The sequence below is a fragment of the Festucalex cinctus genome, chromosome 16 (genome assembly GCF_051991245.1).
Source record: "Festucalex cinctus isolate MCC-2025b chromosome 16, RoL_Fcin_1.0, whole genome shotgun sequence".
NCBI lineage: Eukaryota > Metazoa > Chordata > Actinopteri > Syngnathiformes > Syngnathidae > Festucalex > Festucalex cinctus.
The window spans coordinates 8,309,152-8,324,605 of NC_135426.1; the positions used below are offsets into that span (position 1 = coordinate 8,309,152).

Consider the following 15,454-nt stretch of genomic DNA (forward strand, 5'->3'; position numbering starts at 1 on the left):
TGAAGCTGTATGCCATTCATAAAATGTAAAACATTTAGAAATTAAAGTGTGTGTACTATTTATTTTTTCTTTGTTGTAATTCTAGGTGATTCATGGGACATTATTGGATAGGCAATAGTAAGCCTGGTGCTTCAGCCTATTCCTTTTTCGAATATTAATTGATTGGTTCAAAAAGATGTTTGCGTTTTCGATTCTGTACTATGTGTGGAACTGAAATAAACTATTATTTTTTAATAACCTTTTATACCCTATAAATCCAAATTTGGAGTTAACATGACAGCAAGTTGGTTGCCAGCTGCCTCTGTGAATGCTCATAAGCTGTCTAACCCCCAACCCCCCTATAATCTATTCACCAAAATCCCTCCCAAATGTTGCTCCTGAACTAATTAAATTATATTTTCACAATCGTGGCTATCACTTCCATCTTGTTGGCTCCGTTTACTGTAGCAATTCTAAAGTTGTTGCTCCCACAGTTTAAACAGAATGTTCAATTCCCTATGTCATGTTTTGTGTTTGCATACATTTGATCACTGTACTTTTACTCTCTAATACAATATTTAAAATGAAAAAAAAAAAATCTACCTTTACTAACGTGACCTAGTTCAGCATACTAACTTTGTGGGAATGGCTTTCGCTAAAGTGATTGGGAGATATGTAGGGTGCATATAAAGAAGAGTGTGAGCATAACACAACCCATTCTCTAGTGTCCACTTTTATTGCAATGTATAATACATGAATGGTATATTTACAAAAATGGTTAAAAATAAAATGTGAAATTCCTCATTTCACTGGCATATCGTGCCTGGGTGAGCCTGACACCCAAGCTTAAAAGATACAGAGGCACCGCTGCTTGGTGAAAAAGCATCATCTGGAGGCCTTGCCATTTTCATGAACATCCATCCTGAAAACAGGAAAAATGCAATTAACTTCTTATTTCAATTTAACATCCAAGCATTTGCAAGTCCATTTTTTTTCATTTTTATTTATTTATTTATTTATTTTTTGTAATTTTCCCAACTCACCCGTTTTCATCTTTAAGGTGCTGGTACAGCTCAAACTTGCTGTTGACTGAGTGCGCTCTGCCCATTAACTCCCGGCGTTTCCTGGACTTGGCGGTGATCCTATTGGTCCACAGAGAGAGAAGCGAGACGGGACCTGGCGACAAACATTATTAAAGATGCAGTGTGGAGTTTACAATGTTAATGTTAAAGATTTTTCTGCATCGTTCATGCTCCAATAATGCCCAGATGCAGTTGGGGAAAGAACAACACAACCCTTATTCAAGTACCTTTTGCGCCCTCTAGTGACTCCACCTCGTCAGTGCACAGACGTGGTTTCTTGACAAGTGGCTCTGGTGAGTCCGGTGAATCCTTGATGACTTCCGAAACCTGATCCTCTTTATCCGGCGCACTTTTCACCCTAAAAAAAAAAAAAAAAAAAAAAGTAGAGTCAAGCGACGATTACTTAATAAACTGTCAAGTTTGCGTATGTGTTAAAATAACTTGCCTCTCTGACTCCTTCCAGCTTTTGTCTTCGACATCCTTGCCCCCGTTTTTGTCTACCCGCTCCTCCCGGTCCTCCCTCTTCCTGCCCCGCTTCTTCCTCTCCTCTTCCTCGGGAGGTTTGCTGCGGCAGGCGACGATGCAGTCCAGGACCCTCTGGTGCCTGTCGGTGGCCCCGGCGTGGGTTTTCACCAAAGTCTCCAGCTCGTTCCACATTATACGGTACTGCTCGTCCCTACAGGGGACAAACATCTTTTGAGCCCACGTCATTTCTTACATAATAAACAATGCAATTAAATATGTCACATTTGTTAATCTGTCATTATTTAAACAATGACGATTTCGCTATGTGAGCTTCATTTATTTATACTACCTTTTGGCTTGACCTGACTGTTGGCCGTACGAACAATTTTTTTCCACGTCTCACTCCTTTTTTTTTTTTCTTTTTTTTTCTTACTAAGCAAAAGTCGATCTTTTTCAGCGGATACCGATTATCTAGGGCCGAATGATTTTGGAAAAAAAAAAAAGAAGAATAGCAATTTTCTGACAGATATTGCAATTTCGATTCTTCAAATTAAGTGGCAGTGCAATAACATCACACAATCAAAAGCTTTTCTCAAGTTATTACTCTAATGCAGTGCTTCTCGAATAGTGGAGCCTGGCACCCCCAGGGGGGCGCCAGGCTCCATCAAGGGGAGCGCGTTTGACCTCGGGGAACATGCTTTTTTATTTTTTTATTTTTATTTTTTTTACTGTCCTAGAATAAAGTGCAATGCATCTCCACTACATTGGGGGGCAGTGGCGCTCATTATTGGCAGAGTGTGCACGGGGAGCATTCGCTCGGTGGTGTAGGGGTTTTGTTTGCACTGAGCATGTGCGTTTTGCACACAACAACAACAACAAAAAATCAGCAAAAATGATTTTATATTTTTGTTTTGCAGGTTAAAGTTTTTTTTTATTTATTTGAAATACTGTGCTCCTGAGTTAATGTTGGTGATCAGTTTGAATGCATTATTTATTGATTTTATGTAATTTTATTTTTCCGTATGATATAGTTTGACATGGTCAGTCAAAAAATGTTTATAGTTTAATTAAGGATTTAATTTTATTTTTGAATTTCAGATGCACTTTAAATCTTTTTTGTTACAGTTAATAAAGCTATTCTTTGTTCTAAGTTGGTCCATATGTCTTTCTTTTTTTATTCTCTTATACATTAATACGGATACAGTGTTATGGAGAGGTGTGCTTTTAACAATTTTATAGACAAATGATACTATTTATAGTCGTGTGGGGGTGGGGGGGTGGCGATGTTTTTTTCTTACTAAGGGGGGCATGACAGAAAATAATTGAGAAGCACTGCTCTAATGAAAGGACACTAAAGAGGTTGTGTGGGAGGTCGCCCATTTTCAAGCTTTTTAAAATGGTTCACTTAAAAAATAATAATAATAATAAAAAAATAACCAAAAAATGATTTGCATTTTGTACTAATGTACATTTCTTTGTAAATACCGGTATGTGTAAGGTCATATGCAAATATCTTTTCCCGTATTTTTGCTCCAGACTTTTCACTGCCTTTGACAAGTATACTTGTCAATTGTATTTTTTAGAGCGGTGTTAAATGGGGGCGAATCTGAGCATGCTCCACTGTAAATATCAAACTTGGAAACAACTTTACTGATGCCCAACCACCGGTAGATGACATCATTGCCCCATTTTATACGAAATAAACACAGTTTCAGATAGAGGTGGGAATCTTGGGGCACCTCACGATTCGATTGCGATTACGATTCAGAGGCTACGATTCGATTATAAAACGATTATTGATTTCCCCCCAGGCAGCAGAAAAAAAACAATGTATTTTGGTGCTTTTAATGTTTCGTACATTAGTTACAAAAATAGTACAAAAGTCCTCTCAGGCCTAAATAAACTACTATTTCAGTATCAAGTTAACAGTTCAAAACAGTAAATAAAATACTCAAGTCCTCATTCTGTAACAACAGCTTTTAAGTATTCAGTCTTCAACAGAATAAAACATAGCATTGAGCAAAAATATATTATTTTTATCCACTCAAAAGTGCACTGAGATATAAATGAAAGACAATGTGAACTACTACTTCAATACAAATGCCTAAAAAAAAAAAAAAAGTGCTTCCCTGCTTTTTAAGTTGTGTAAAGATGAACATGTAAACATTAAAGTTTCTCAGAGGTACAAAAAAAAAAAAACCCTCAAGTGCTTTTCTGCTTTTTAACTTGTGAAAACATGAACGTGTAAACATTAAAGGGATCGTTCGGCTTTTTTAACATGAATCTCAATTTGATCCTCACCTCCCGTGTGTGCGATCAGCACTGACTTCTTTCTGACAGCGTTCGGTGACACCAGTTCTGGTTCGACGTTGGACGAGAGGAAAATAGTCCAGCAAGCTGGCTGGGGTCTCGGAAATAAAGCGTTTTTCTTCTAAAAAAAACTATTTATTTTCAAAAGCGTGATACATTTCCACCACAATACTCTTTTCTGAATAAAGTCAGACGCCATTACCGCCAGCCACTACTTTTCTGTTCGTTCGTTCGTATCACTGCGCGGCGCCCTGTAGAACGCTAACCGACGCACTGCAGCCAGCTAGCTGATACTTCCGCCTGAAGTTGTTTGCCTTTTCGGAGCAGGTCTGATCGGACGAAGAGGTGGGTTGGTCAGCTCAGCCATGCTTGTTGTTGTTTTGAATGTCGAGGCGTGAGTTGTGGATGTGTACTCTCGGTCCGTCCCATTAAGCGTCCCGAAGACCGCGCGCGCTACTGCGTTTCAGTTCCGCGTACTTTTCGCTCCGGTCCACTTTTAGTTTCGGTTCCCTTGGCATATTTATATAATCGGAATTTGGACTTTTGTGAATCGTTCTCGATTGTTCCACGGCCGAATCGTGAATAATCTAAGAATCGGAAATTTTGCACACCTCTAGTTTCAGAGTCCATGGGAGAAATGGCTGTATTTTGGCAAACCTACATTTTTCTGCTGTCAATTATAAAAGAACGGGACGGGACAAAAAGTAGGGAGTCTATTCTGTTATTTGGTAGATTCGGTTTATATATAATTATTGAATGTAATATCACGTGAGTATTGGAAATGTAAAAATTTTCTATAATGACTGGCAGTGAATGAGTTAACTGCTTCAAACAGAGACTGAGGGCTTAGCAATATGGCCTGAAATTTATATCATGGTATTTTAACTGAATCTTTTGGTCGTCACAGTAATGGTGAGTTTAAGGGGCTCGACACACGGGAGGCGACGTCGCTCGCTCTCCATTCATTTCCTATGGAAGCAAGGCGACAAGGCGAAAATCGCCTTCCTCCCTCCCCCTTGGCGACACGCGACATTCGTGTAAGTGAAAAATCGCGCGCGGACACATAGACGTGCACGGTAGGTCCGCGACGCGATACTACAAAGTTGAAACATGTTCAACTTTTGTCGCGTCGCCGAGGCTGTCGCTGAGGCTTCAACCAATCAGCGAGGATTTTATTGACGAGCCAATAAACGCAGAGTATGCTAGGCAAAATGGGAGGATCTAATTTTAGCAGTGTCCGACCATCCAGTTTTATATTTCATGTAATGATTTCCGTGACGTGGACAGGACACTTAGCAACCAACAATAGTTCAGTTCATTCCAGTAATATTTTGTGAATCTTCATCCTCAAACTATGGAGTGGAACATTCCGTTTACAATGGTTCCCTCCAATTTAATAGCCAATTAAATCTGTTGTCAACAAGCCGCGCTAGAGGGTGACGTCAGTCGCAACTGCTTGTCGCTTCCCGTGTGCGGCGACAAGTACCTCGATACGTAATTCGCTGTCGCTTGTCGCCTAACGTGTGCCGAGCCCCTAAAAGTGTAAAAACCATAATAGAATTATTTCTGGTTGGGTTATTTAAATGTGAAAAGGTAAATATTTACTGTTAAAAAGGTCAGAAAAGCATCACATGCATTCTTGTCTGCTTCTTTTCGAATTTTGCATTTGTTAGGGATATCCTGATCTGATCACGTGATCAGAAATCAGATCATGTGATTTTCAGCTCATGCGGTATCGGGTGAAATTGATCGGAGATTTAAACACATTTTAAAAAGGTGACAAAGCTACAAACTAATCCAAATGTGCAAGTATCTTAACACATATTACAATTGCAATTTCCGTCCTAAAACGATCAATCGTTCAGCCTGACGATCTGCTCAAACTGCCGTGATTGTCCCTGATTTCTGATCATGTCACTCTTTATGTATCGTATATGAAAAACAGCACACAGGAAGTTATTTACAAACCGACCTTTTGGGGCCTTTGCCTCTGGAACCCACAGTTGATATAGGAAGTGGGTCGTTCTTCCTCTCCATGTCCACCAGGTTGTAGACTGTCTTCTGGCACGTGAGAACGTCCTCCTCAGTCAGAAGTTCCTTCACAATCAGGTTAGCCAGAGGAACCACCTAATAAGATGGGAGAGTAAAAGGCGAAAACATTACGCTGAAGGATGCCAGATTGATTCGGGCGGCGATGGCGATGGAAGAGGTGCTCACTGCCTGCATGTTGAAAATGGTGGTCTGGGAGATAATCATGGGCCAGTAACGCGTGTGGCGTTCAAGCTGAGCTTTGGCTCGCTCCGCCGGCAACTTCGCTGCCGGATGATGCAAGGCCTCAGAAACGGGAGTAAGGCGGTTTTCCTTCATGAACTCGCCAAAGTCCTAAAAAGAGACAAAAGGAATCAGAAAAAAACAGGAGACTCTTGGGTGGTATTCTTTAGATCAAACATACGGTGATGCGATAGTCTGTCACACGGCCGCCGCAGCCCTCGCTGATGGAAGGCGGGTCCTCCAGTGTGGAGCGATTGCTGTTGAGCACGTGCAGGAAGATCTCGCCGCCGTGGCTGCTGAGCATGTGGCTGATGATCTTGGACCCGGACTTCCTCGGCTGCTCCAGTAGCACCGATCGACCTGGAGACAACCAAAGCACATATGGATGGAGAAGATTGAATTCAACCAAAGTTCTTAAAGAGATACTTGACTCATTGAGCAATTATCAACAGTGAAAAGTTAATATTTTGTCCAGAACGAATTTGATAACTTCATTGTTTTTCACGTACGATTAATACCTTTAAAATGTTTTTTTCCTACTTGCTGTCGACTGATGATGACATCACCTGTGCTGAGGAAGTAGGTAACGGACAATCATGGCTCACTTTGCTGAACAAACCCAGAAAACAGGTGAGCCATGATTGGTCGTTACCTACTTCCTCAGCACAGGCAATGTCATCTTCAGTCGACAGCAAGTGGAAAATTTCCTTTTTAAAAGTATTAATTGTACATGAAAAATAATGAAGTTAGCAAATTCATTCTGGATAAAATATTAACTTTTTCTGCTGAAAATGGCTCAATGAGTCTCTTTAAATAGTTCTTATGGAATACATTCATTCTGTTGCTGTGAGGCAGAATCTCCATACCTATTATTTTTCAAGAAATAGAAAAAAAAAAAAAAGGCATCGCATTGCTGAAGTTCTCGTCCATGTGGTGACTGACAAATAGACAAAAAACAAATGTGACCAACTTTGGCCATTCACAAAAAGGTATTGTACTACAAATTTAATAACACTGAACTGTACTTAGGCAATGATTATTTGAAGTAACACTAGTAGTAGTACTAGTAGTACACTGTTGAGAACCATTGCCTTATTTGCAATTTAGCATTGGCTGCCTGTGAATTGAGCAAGTCACATGTTTTACATTCGAAAATTTGCACATCACACTGCCAAGCAAAAACATTTTAATTTAACAATGGTGTAACTGAGAAAAAATAGAGTTTAACGGTGTAATGGTGCAACCAAACCCGATACAAGGGAATCTTGACATTGCATGAAACGCAAACTTTGGTTTGGCAACGGACACATGTATCATGGACTCAGCCAATCAGAGAGAGTGAAGGACGAAAACCCCATCTTTATTGAACAATGAACACTGTAAAAAAATCCATATATTATATACATAAATAAATCCATATATTCTTGTGACTTTTTTTGTGTGTGCCATTATGATATACATTTCATGTCGGTCGGTTAAACTGGTGTTGGGAGTGAAGTGATTTTTTATTTTATTTTTTCCCTAACTGCCAAGGCCACACTAATGAGGGAGGTTTGGGGAGTCGTTACTCCCTTAAACATGTGTGCTTTTGAATTTGATGTGTTTATGCATTATGGCGATTTAAACAGCCTAATGCTTGAGCCCTAACAGACCACAGTAAACCACCATGGCGGCCGACTTACCATTCAGGAGAAAGTTGGTCAAACATGACGAGGGACGACTGTTGACGTCAGTGGGGGAGATGCGATAAGCTCCTGTGCAGTAATGCAGTTCTAAATGGGTGGAAAGTAGTCAAATTAGGACACCATTTCAAAATCATTCCACCCCCCGTGGTGAGGCTTGAACGCACCAACGGAGATGGTTCGCGGTGTGCACCATTTCAGCGTGACCGTTTCTTTCAGTCCATTTTCCCGTGTGCTGGTGCCGGCCATGTGTAAGTCTCCTGTGCAAGAAAACGACAAATGACAATGAATAGAAATGTGGCCTCGTAAAGTTTTGAAGCGATTTACGGTTACCCACCACTTTTAATGAACTCCATGTGGGCGTCCTTGTGATGCAGCAGCTCCACGTCGTAATTGGCCGACGTGTTGGCGTGCTGCTCTTCCTGGCCGGCCGCAAGAAGAGACACAAACAAAATACAACATGTTCGGATCAAGTTGAGGAAAAGAACACACGTTCGCACACACTGCTGTTTTCATGTTCTGGTTCAGGAATGAGGCTTTCAATTAGAGGAGTTGGGGAAGCTAAATATTAAGAGATAAAAGGTGTGTTTAAACACTGAATTGATGTAGTCAGGATCACACAGTGGGTGACGACTGTAAGTGGAAAGTGGAGGAGGAACAGACAGACACTGAACACACTTAAAGATGAAGAAGAGGCAACACTGGTCCCAATGATTTTGTGGATCACACAATGTATTTGCTAGATCAAACTCATTCCAGTTGAACATTTACTTTTTAGCACCTAAGACTTACTAGTTGCAAGACTCACAGCCTCTTGGGTGGGGGGGAAAAAAAAAAAAAAAAAGAGCCAAACCCGATTACAGGGGTGAATGATTATGTATGTATGTATATAGGGGTGTTAAAAAAAATCGATTCGGCAATATATCGCGATACTACAGCATGCAATTCTCGAATCGATTCAATAGGCAGCCAAATCGATTTTTTTAACATCCATTTTTGATGGAAAAATATTTTTTTTAAAACGTCTAACTTTCACACCTTAAGCATGGAAGAATGTTATATTAATGGAACATTAAACCGTAATATTTTGTTTCAATGCTTTTCTAACATGAAAAAAGTTACAACCTGTTTGTTAAATACAGTGGCTCACAGTTATAAAACTGAAGTTTCAGATCAATAAATAATACATTTTCATACAAATCTTACAATGTACATGTATAGGTTTACTGAACGGTATTTTCTAAATTTGAGTAGAAAAAATCGCAACAATCGGCTTGTAATCATATCGGGATTAATCGGTATCAAATCGAATCGTGACCTATGAATCGTGATACGGATCGAATCGTCAGGTACGACACCCCTGACGATTCGATCTATATGTATATATATTAGGGGTGTTAAAAAAATCGATTCGGCAATATATCGCGATACTACATCGCGCAATTCTCGAATCGATTCAATAGGCGGCTGAATCGATTTATTTATTTTTTTAAAGAGCTCAGAATTGTTCATTCGGTAGTCTTACCGATTCAACGTCTTATCATCATTGCCTTTTTTTTATTTTATTTATTTATTTATTTTTTTTTATTTTTTTTTTTGTGTGTGTGAATCGATTTTTAAACTTCCATTTTTAATGGAAAAATATTCAACAAAACGTCTGACTTCGGGTTAGGATTCACACCTTGAGCATGGAAGAATGTTATATGAACGGAACATTAAGCCTTAATATTTTATTTTAATGCTGTTCAAACATGAAACAGATTACAACCTCTATAAGACTGAAATTTCAGATAAATAAATAATACATTTTCATATAAATCTTACACTCTACAAGCTTACTGATTAGTATTTTCTAAATTTGAATGAAAAAAAATCGCAACAATCGACTTATAAATTCGTATCGGGATTAATCGGTATCGAATCGAATCGTGACCTGTGAATCGTGATACGAATCGAATCGCCAGGTACTAGGCAATTCACACCCCTAATATATATATATATATATATATATATATATATATATATATATATATATATATATATATATATATATATATATATATATATATATATATATATGGGCGGCACGGTGGTTGACTGTAGGGATGTAATGATATCCAAACATCACGATACGATATTATCACGATATCAAGGTCACGATAGGATAATTATCACAATATTGTGGGAGTGTTGGCGATATTTAAAAAAGATCACAATATTGTAAAAAAGAGAGCTCATACTAAAAAAACATTATATTGTGCTTTTGTACATAACAGCAATGTATATAAACCACCTTACAATCTCTAATAACAATATTGAGGCACTTACTTGGTAATGCAAGCACACATTGATCGCTTCACAAGCAAATTACGTTCCCCTTCATGTGACAATTTGCATAGATTTTAAACATAGAAGGCTAAAACATCCCTAATGAAAATTAAATAGCACTAATAAACTAGCCACTAGAGGGTGCTAGAACTGCACAAATGGAAATCAACCTGACTTTTTTTTAACAAATGTGTTCCTTTTAAATATTGTGAACATGACGACGACGATATTGTGGCAGTTTTAATATCGCGATATCACGATATTGCCCTTAACGTGATATCCCAAGTTGACTGGTTAGCTGGCACATCCGCCTCCCAGCACTGATGACTAATATAATATAATATAATATAATATAATATAATATAATATAATATAATATAATATAATATAATATAATATAATATAATATAATATAATATAATATAATATAATATAATATAATGGCACGGTGAATGACTGGTTAGCACGTCCGCCTGTCAGTACTGAGGACTCGGGTTCGAGTCCAGGCTCCGCCCTTCCTGGGTGGAGTTTGCATGTTCTCCCCGTGCCCGCGAGGGTCTTCTCCGGGTACTCCGGTCTCCTCCCACAGTCCAAAGACATGCATGGCATGTTGATTGGGCGCTCCGAATTGTCCCTAGGTGTGTCTCTGTGTGTAGATGGTTGTTCGTCTCTGTGTCCCCGCCTACTGCCCAAAGCCAGCTGGGATGGGCTCCAGCACCCCCGCGACCCTTGTGAGGAGCAAGCAGTTGAGAAAATGGATGGATGGATAATAACAGTGGCCAAAGAGTTCCTACTGCAAACTCAACTGCAATAATGAAGTATCCACCAGAGGGTGCTACAACTGCACAAATGGAATACAACCTGCCTTTTTTTTCTTTTAGAGATTTCTAAAACCTGCTGGCACTCTGCGACCAAGATTGGGGAAGTCTGTACTACACTATGCTATACTACCATTCCTAATACTGGTGGTACTTTACTGAACAGTAACTGATTTAAAAAAAATAAAAAAAAATAAAAATAAAATAAAAAAACTTGACAAAAGAAATTGTGTTGCTTTCGGGGGTGATGGATTGGATGAATGGATTTTCAATTCATTTCAATGGAGACAACCCAATTGAATCCGACAATGTGACCATAGTTGCCTTTCTTGGAACGTCTCACGTCATTCAAATGAACATTTGCAACAAAAGAGTCTACAACACACACACACACACACGCACACACAAAAAAAAAAAAAAGAAAAAAAAAAAAGATACACGACACATGACTCGGACACTGCCCCTTCCTCCTCACGTGCGTGTGTATGTGCGAGAATCGAGTACTAACCTGTTCGCAAACATTTAATGTGGGCTAGCAAAACAGAAAATACAGCATGAAACCAGCAGCAGGGTTCAGTCGCGTCAACATGCAGGTGAGATGTACCAAAACGAATAAAAAAAAAACAAAAAAACAAAAAAAACAGAGTGTGAAATAAAGCGAGTGGCTGGACTTGAGGAGGGGCTCGCGCGTAGAGAGCGAACATGCGAAAAGAGTGAGAACTCAAAGCGGACGTGAGTGGAGCAAAGCATGCAGCTCATGAGAACATGCTTACAAAGCAAAGACATAAAGTGATATTTGAATGTGCATGTGGGTGTGGATGCCGGGGGTTGTCAAAGGGCACGTACCTTCATGGGAATGTTAGTGATGGTGGTGGAGGCCAAGTCGAAGTGCTGCTGGACAAGAATGTTCAGCTTGGTGGCCAAGTGCCTCCCCGCGCGGACACTGTGAACCTCGGTGGTCAGCAAAGGCGACACCTGAAGGAATCAAGAATAAATCCTTTCCCATAAATCGTCATAAGGAAGCTTTTTAAGCACTGTCAGGGTTACCTGTTTGACATCTATTAAACACAACACAAAAATGAGAGAAGACACTCAGTTCAGGGCTTGCGAGCAGAGAGGAGAGGAACTGACTGACACAATTCACTCCTGCACTCTGAAGATTCCTCTCCTCACCCTCTCTATCTATTTGGTTTTCCACACCCCTAGTTACATGGGTGTTCCAACCCTAAAAATGCCAACGCAAGGCATAGTTGGAACACAGTGTACTTGTTTGTCTATGTGTTGTGCATGTGAGTGGAAGATTGCTGATTACATGTGTGGTCAAGTTTGCAATTATTTCTTAACAGAAATCAGGCGACCTCAGCAGTCTGGCTCGATCCATTCTGTTGCGTTAGATGTTGTGGTTCTTCAGCTTTTTGAGTCATCTTCAAATAGTCAGGGTATGTGAATGTGAGTGGGAACAGAGCAAAGCATTCTTCATTGCAGCAAATATATGATAAGATAACATATATGGCTAGGCTATGTGAATGTGAGTGCAAAGCAAAGCATTCTTCATTGCAAGCAGAAGCAGTTCTTCATTGCAGCAAATGTATGATAACTTATTATTCACAATTATTCCTACAAGCACCTACCTCTTTCTTGGGCCGGTCCGACACCAGCGTGTCGTCACCCTGGGGGTAAATGTGAATGAGGACCAGCTCACATTGCTGGATGGCCATCAGCCTGAAACAGACAATAAGGTGCTATATAATAATAAATAAAATGTAAAGGTGCGATGTACAGTGGCTATTAAAAAAAAAAAAAAAGACGTCTACACACCCCTGTTCAAATACCTTTTTTTTGTGGTATAAAAAATGAGACAGAGTAAAATAGCCAGGAGCCATTGAAAATGGCTGCTGGGAGGGAATGAGTTAATAACATGACAGAGGGAGTCATAACACATAAACACATAATATGGTTTTGGGAGAATTTGTTTTGGACTGATATAACCAATGCTGAACTTTTTACTTGGATGCAAACGTTGCTCATCATACAGAAAAAGAAGCATAATAATGGGTCCTTAAGTCAAGGGTGAGGGAATTATGAACAACTCAAAATTATAGTCACTGTTAACACAAAACCTTCAGGCATATGCTAGAAAGCAAAAAATAAACATGTCAAACGTTATCTGAGGTTTATCGGAAGCACTTGAAATGGTGGCAGCTGTGCACTGGCTCTCATTTAAATGAGTCGTAATGTTATTTTTTCTTGATCTCATTGTTTTATATAAAAAAAATTGCAAAAATTTGAACTTTTTATATCCACTGTATGTACTGTACAACTGTGTGCGTACAACTTTCCTTAACTATACATTAAGCCCTCGTTCATCAATGGAGATACACGACAAACTACTTGCAAGTTGCAAATAGTATGAAATGCATCAGCGACTATGGATGTCCAGTAAGTCAGCATGTATACAAAATAAACTGACCTGTCCGACCCTGCTGCCAGCTTGTTTTGCTCCATGATGGTCTCCTGAATGCAGTCTTCCAGCATGCGTACATGAGTGTCACTGTAAAAAAAACAAAAAAACAAACAAACAAAAAAAACACTAGTTTTCATTTTTAAATGATGATAATAAAAAACATTTCATCACTGTGTTAGTTTACCTTTTAGCATTCGTTAGACAAATAATTCGACCCCGGTTGGCTACCCACTCAGCCATGTCCATCAGTGCGATACGCTTCTCGTGTTGCAGCTCGGTGATTTTGCACAGCGACTCTACTGCTGCCACCAGCCCGTGCAGGATGCTGCAGCACTCGGGGTCCTCTCGCGGGTTGGGGGGCCCCACCGCGGCCAGCGATGACATGAGCTGTCCAACAAGGGAAAGTAAGTAGTCGTACGTAGTCCACATGTGAAGTTGTGCAAAATCGCGGGCTTGTGATTAAAACAACGCTGTGCTGTGAAGAATTTATTAAAATGCAGTACTGTACACTCAATAAAAGTCGAATGCAACTAACCTCGTGAGTGCTCTGGCATTCACGTTTCCAGCTATTCAAGAGGTGGAACTCCGAGTCACTCACAATGTAGTTAATCTGTAAAGAAATATAGATTTCACTTGAAAGCATCTGCTTTCTCCTTGCAGGAACAAAACCGAAGGACTCGCTCACCAATTTGTCCAACGGGTAAATGTCATAGAGGATGCGGCAGTATTCCATGGAGCATTCGACAGCGCACGTCCACAGAGACTTGGAGACTGGGGCCAGAGGGATGACTCCCTGGCCTCTGCTCTTGGTTAGCACATCACACTCCACCTGCTGACGACTGGACTCAGCCATGTAGGGACAGTGGTCCACGACAAAGACAGTCTTGTGGGCTACTGAGAACATCTTCATCTTGTAAGCATAAGGTGAATGCTGAACTACAAGAACAGTGGGACAACAATCAAATGTAACATATCTATATCAGACACATCAATATTTATGTTTTTATTACTCACGTGAGGAAAAACTTCTTAAAAGCTTCCCGGTCAGGAAATGGTCGCTTGAAACATAATTACACTTTTTACAGATAGATAGGTTTTACATGTATAAATCTCAAATTATTGTAAAGACATGTTAATGTCACTGACTACAAAACAGAGAGGCTACATGCTAAAGTGACTATCGCGCTAGTCATCAGTACGATGGCCGATCGGAGCTTTTTCGTTTCCCTCCCGCTCCGATTCACTTTTATGACCAGCGACTAGTGGATGCTCATCACGAAATTAAATATGTTCATTTTTATCACAGTCCTCCATGATGGTTTCCAAAGTGCACCGCAGCACAAAATACAGTAGTTAGGATTGTTATTAGCGGATATAGGGCCGGCGGTGGTCCGTCAAAAACCATCTCCCCAAAATAATGCCAATCGTTCCGGCCTCAAATGTTCCTACCGGAAGAGACAGAATGACTGTACGTACATTGATTTTGGAATGAATAACAGAAAAACCAAAAATAAATAAATAAATAAATAACGTAAATAAATAATAACAAACTAATTGAACAAACATTTCTATCTCATTTGTGTGTGTGTATATATATATATATATATATATATATATATATATATATATATATATATATATATATATATATATATATATTCTTCGATATGAGATGTCACTGTGTCTCCTTGACAACAGACAGTCCAGTCTGATGATTAAGTTACAAACTAATGTGGTCTCATACTGATAGCTGGCCATAATGACTGGGGAAGGTCTCCTGGGGAAGGAAAGGAAGTGACTCACTCCTTGTTGATAGTCCACTTGCTTTTTTTTTTTTTTTTTTTAAAGGCTAGCCCACATTATAGCGTACCACACATAAAACTAAGCATTAATTCAAACCATGCGTTCCAAAGCCACCAGATTCTCGCTCAGCGCGTCAAACTTCAAGATCCCTCTACTAAACAAGATATCTTTTTTTTTTTTGCAAAGGCCGGTTTTAATAGTGAGAAGTAGATGCAAGGGAGCATCAATTAAACATAAATGGCAGACTTGATT

The 15,454-nt window shown here is 39.6% G+C and overlaps 1 protein-coding gene across 2 annotated transcripts; it reads right to left on the bottom strand.

Annotated features, from left to right (window-relative positions):
- Positions 1-691: 691 nt before the first annotated feature.
- Positions 692-14,819, bottom strand: ints13 (integrator complex subunit 13). 2 transcript variants are annotated; one of them, XM_077501139.1, is made up of 18 exons: positions 14,414-14,819; positions 14,085-14,335; positions 13,935-14,009; positions 13,584-13,786; positions 13,406-13,486; positions 12,567-12,657; positions 11,782-11,910; positions 11,444-11,467; positions 8,127-8,211; positions 7,957-8,049; positions 7,790-7,879; positions 6,289-6,467; positions 6,054-6,218; positions 5,809-5,963; positions 1,507-1,737; positions 1,289-1,419; positions 1,023-1,155; positions 692-901 (listed from the first exon to the last, which is right to left on the bottom strand). In XM_077501139.1, exons 2-18 carry the CDS (start codon positions 14,307-14,309, stop codon positions 865-867), a joined length of 2,127 nt encoding a protein of 708 aa, XP_077357265.1. In that variant the 5' UTR covers positions 14,310-14,335; positions 14,414-14,819; the 3' UTR covers positions 692-864. The 2 variants fall into 2 exon arrangements, with proteins under 2 accessions (XP_077357265.1, XP_077357266.1); XM_077501140.1 differs by lacking the exon at positions 11,444-11,467 and having other exon boundaries at positions 14,414-14,818.
- Positions 14,820-15,454: the final 635 nt, after the last annotated feature.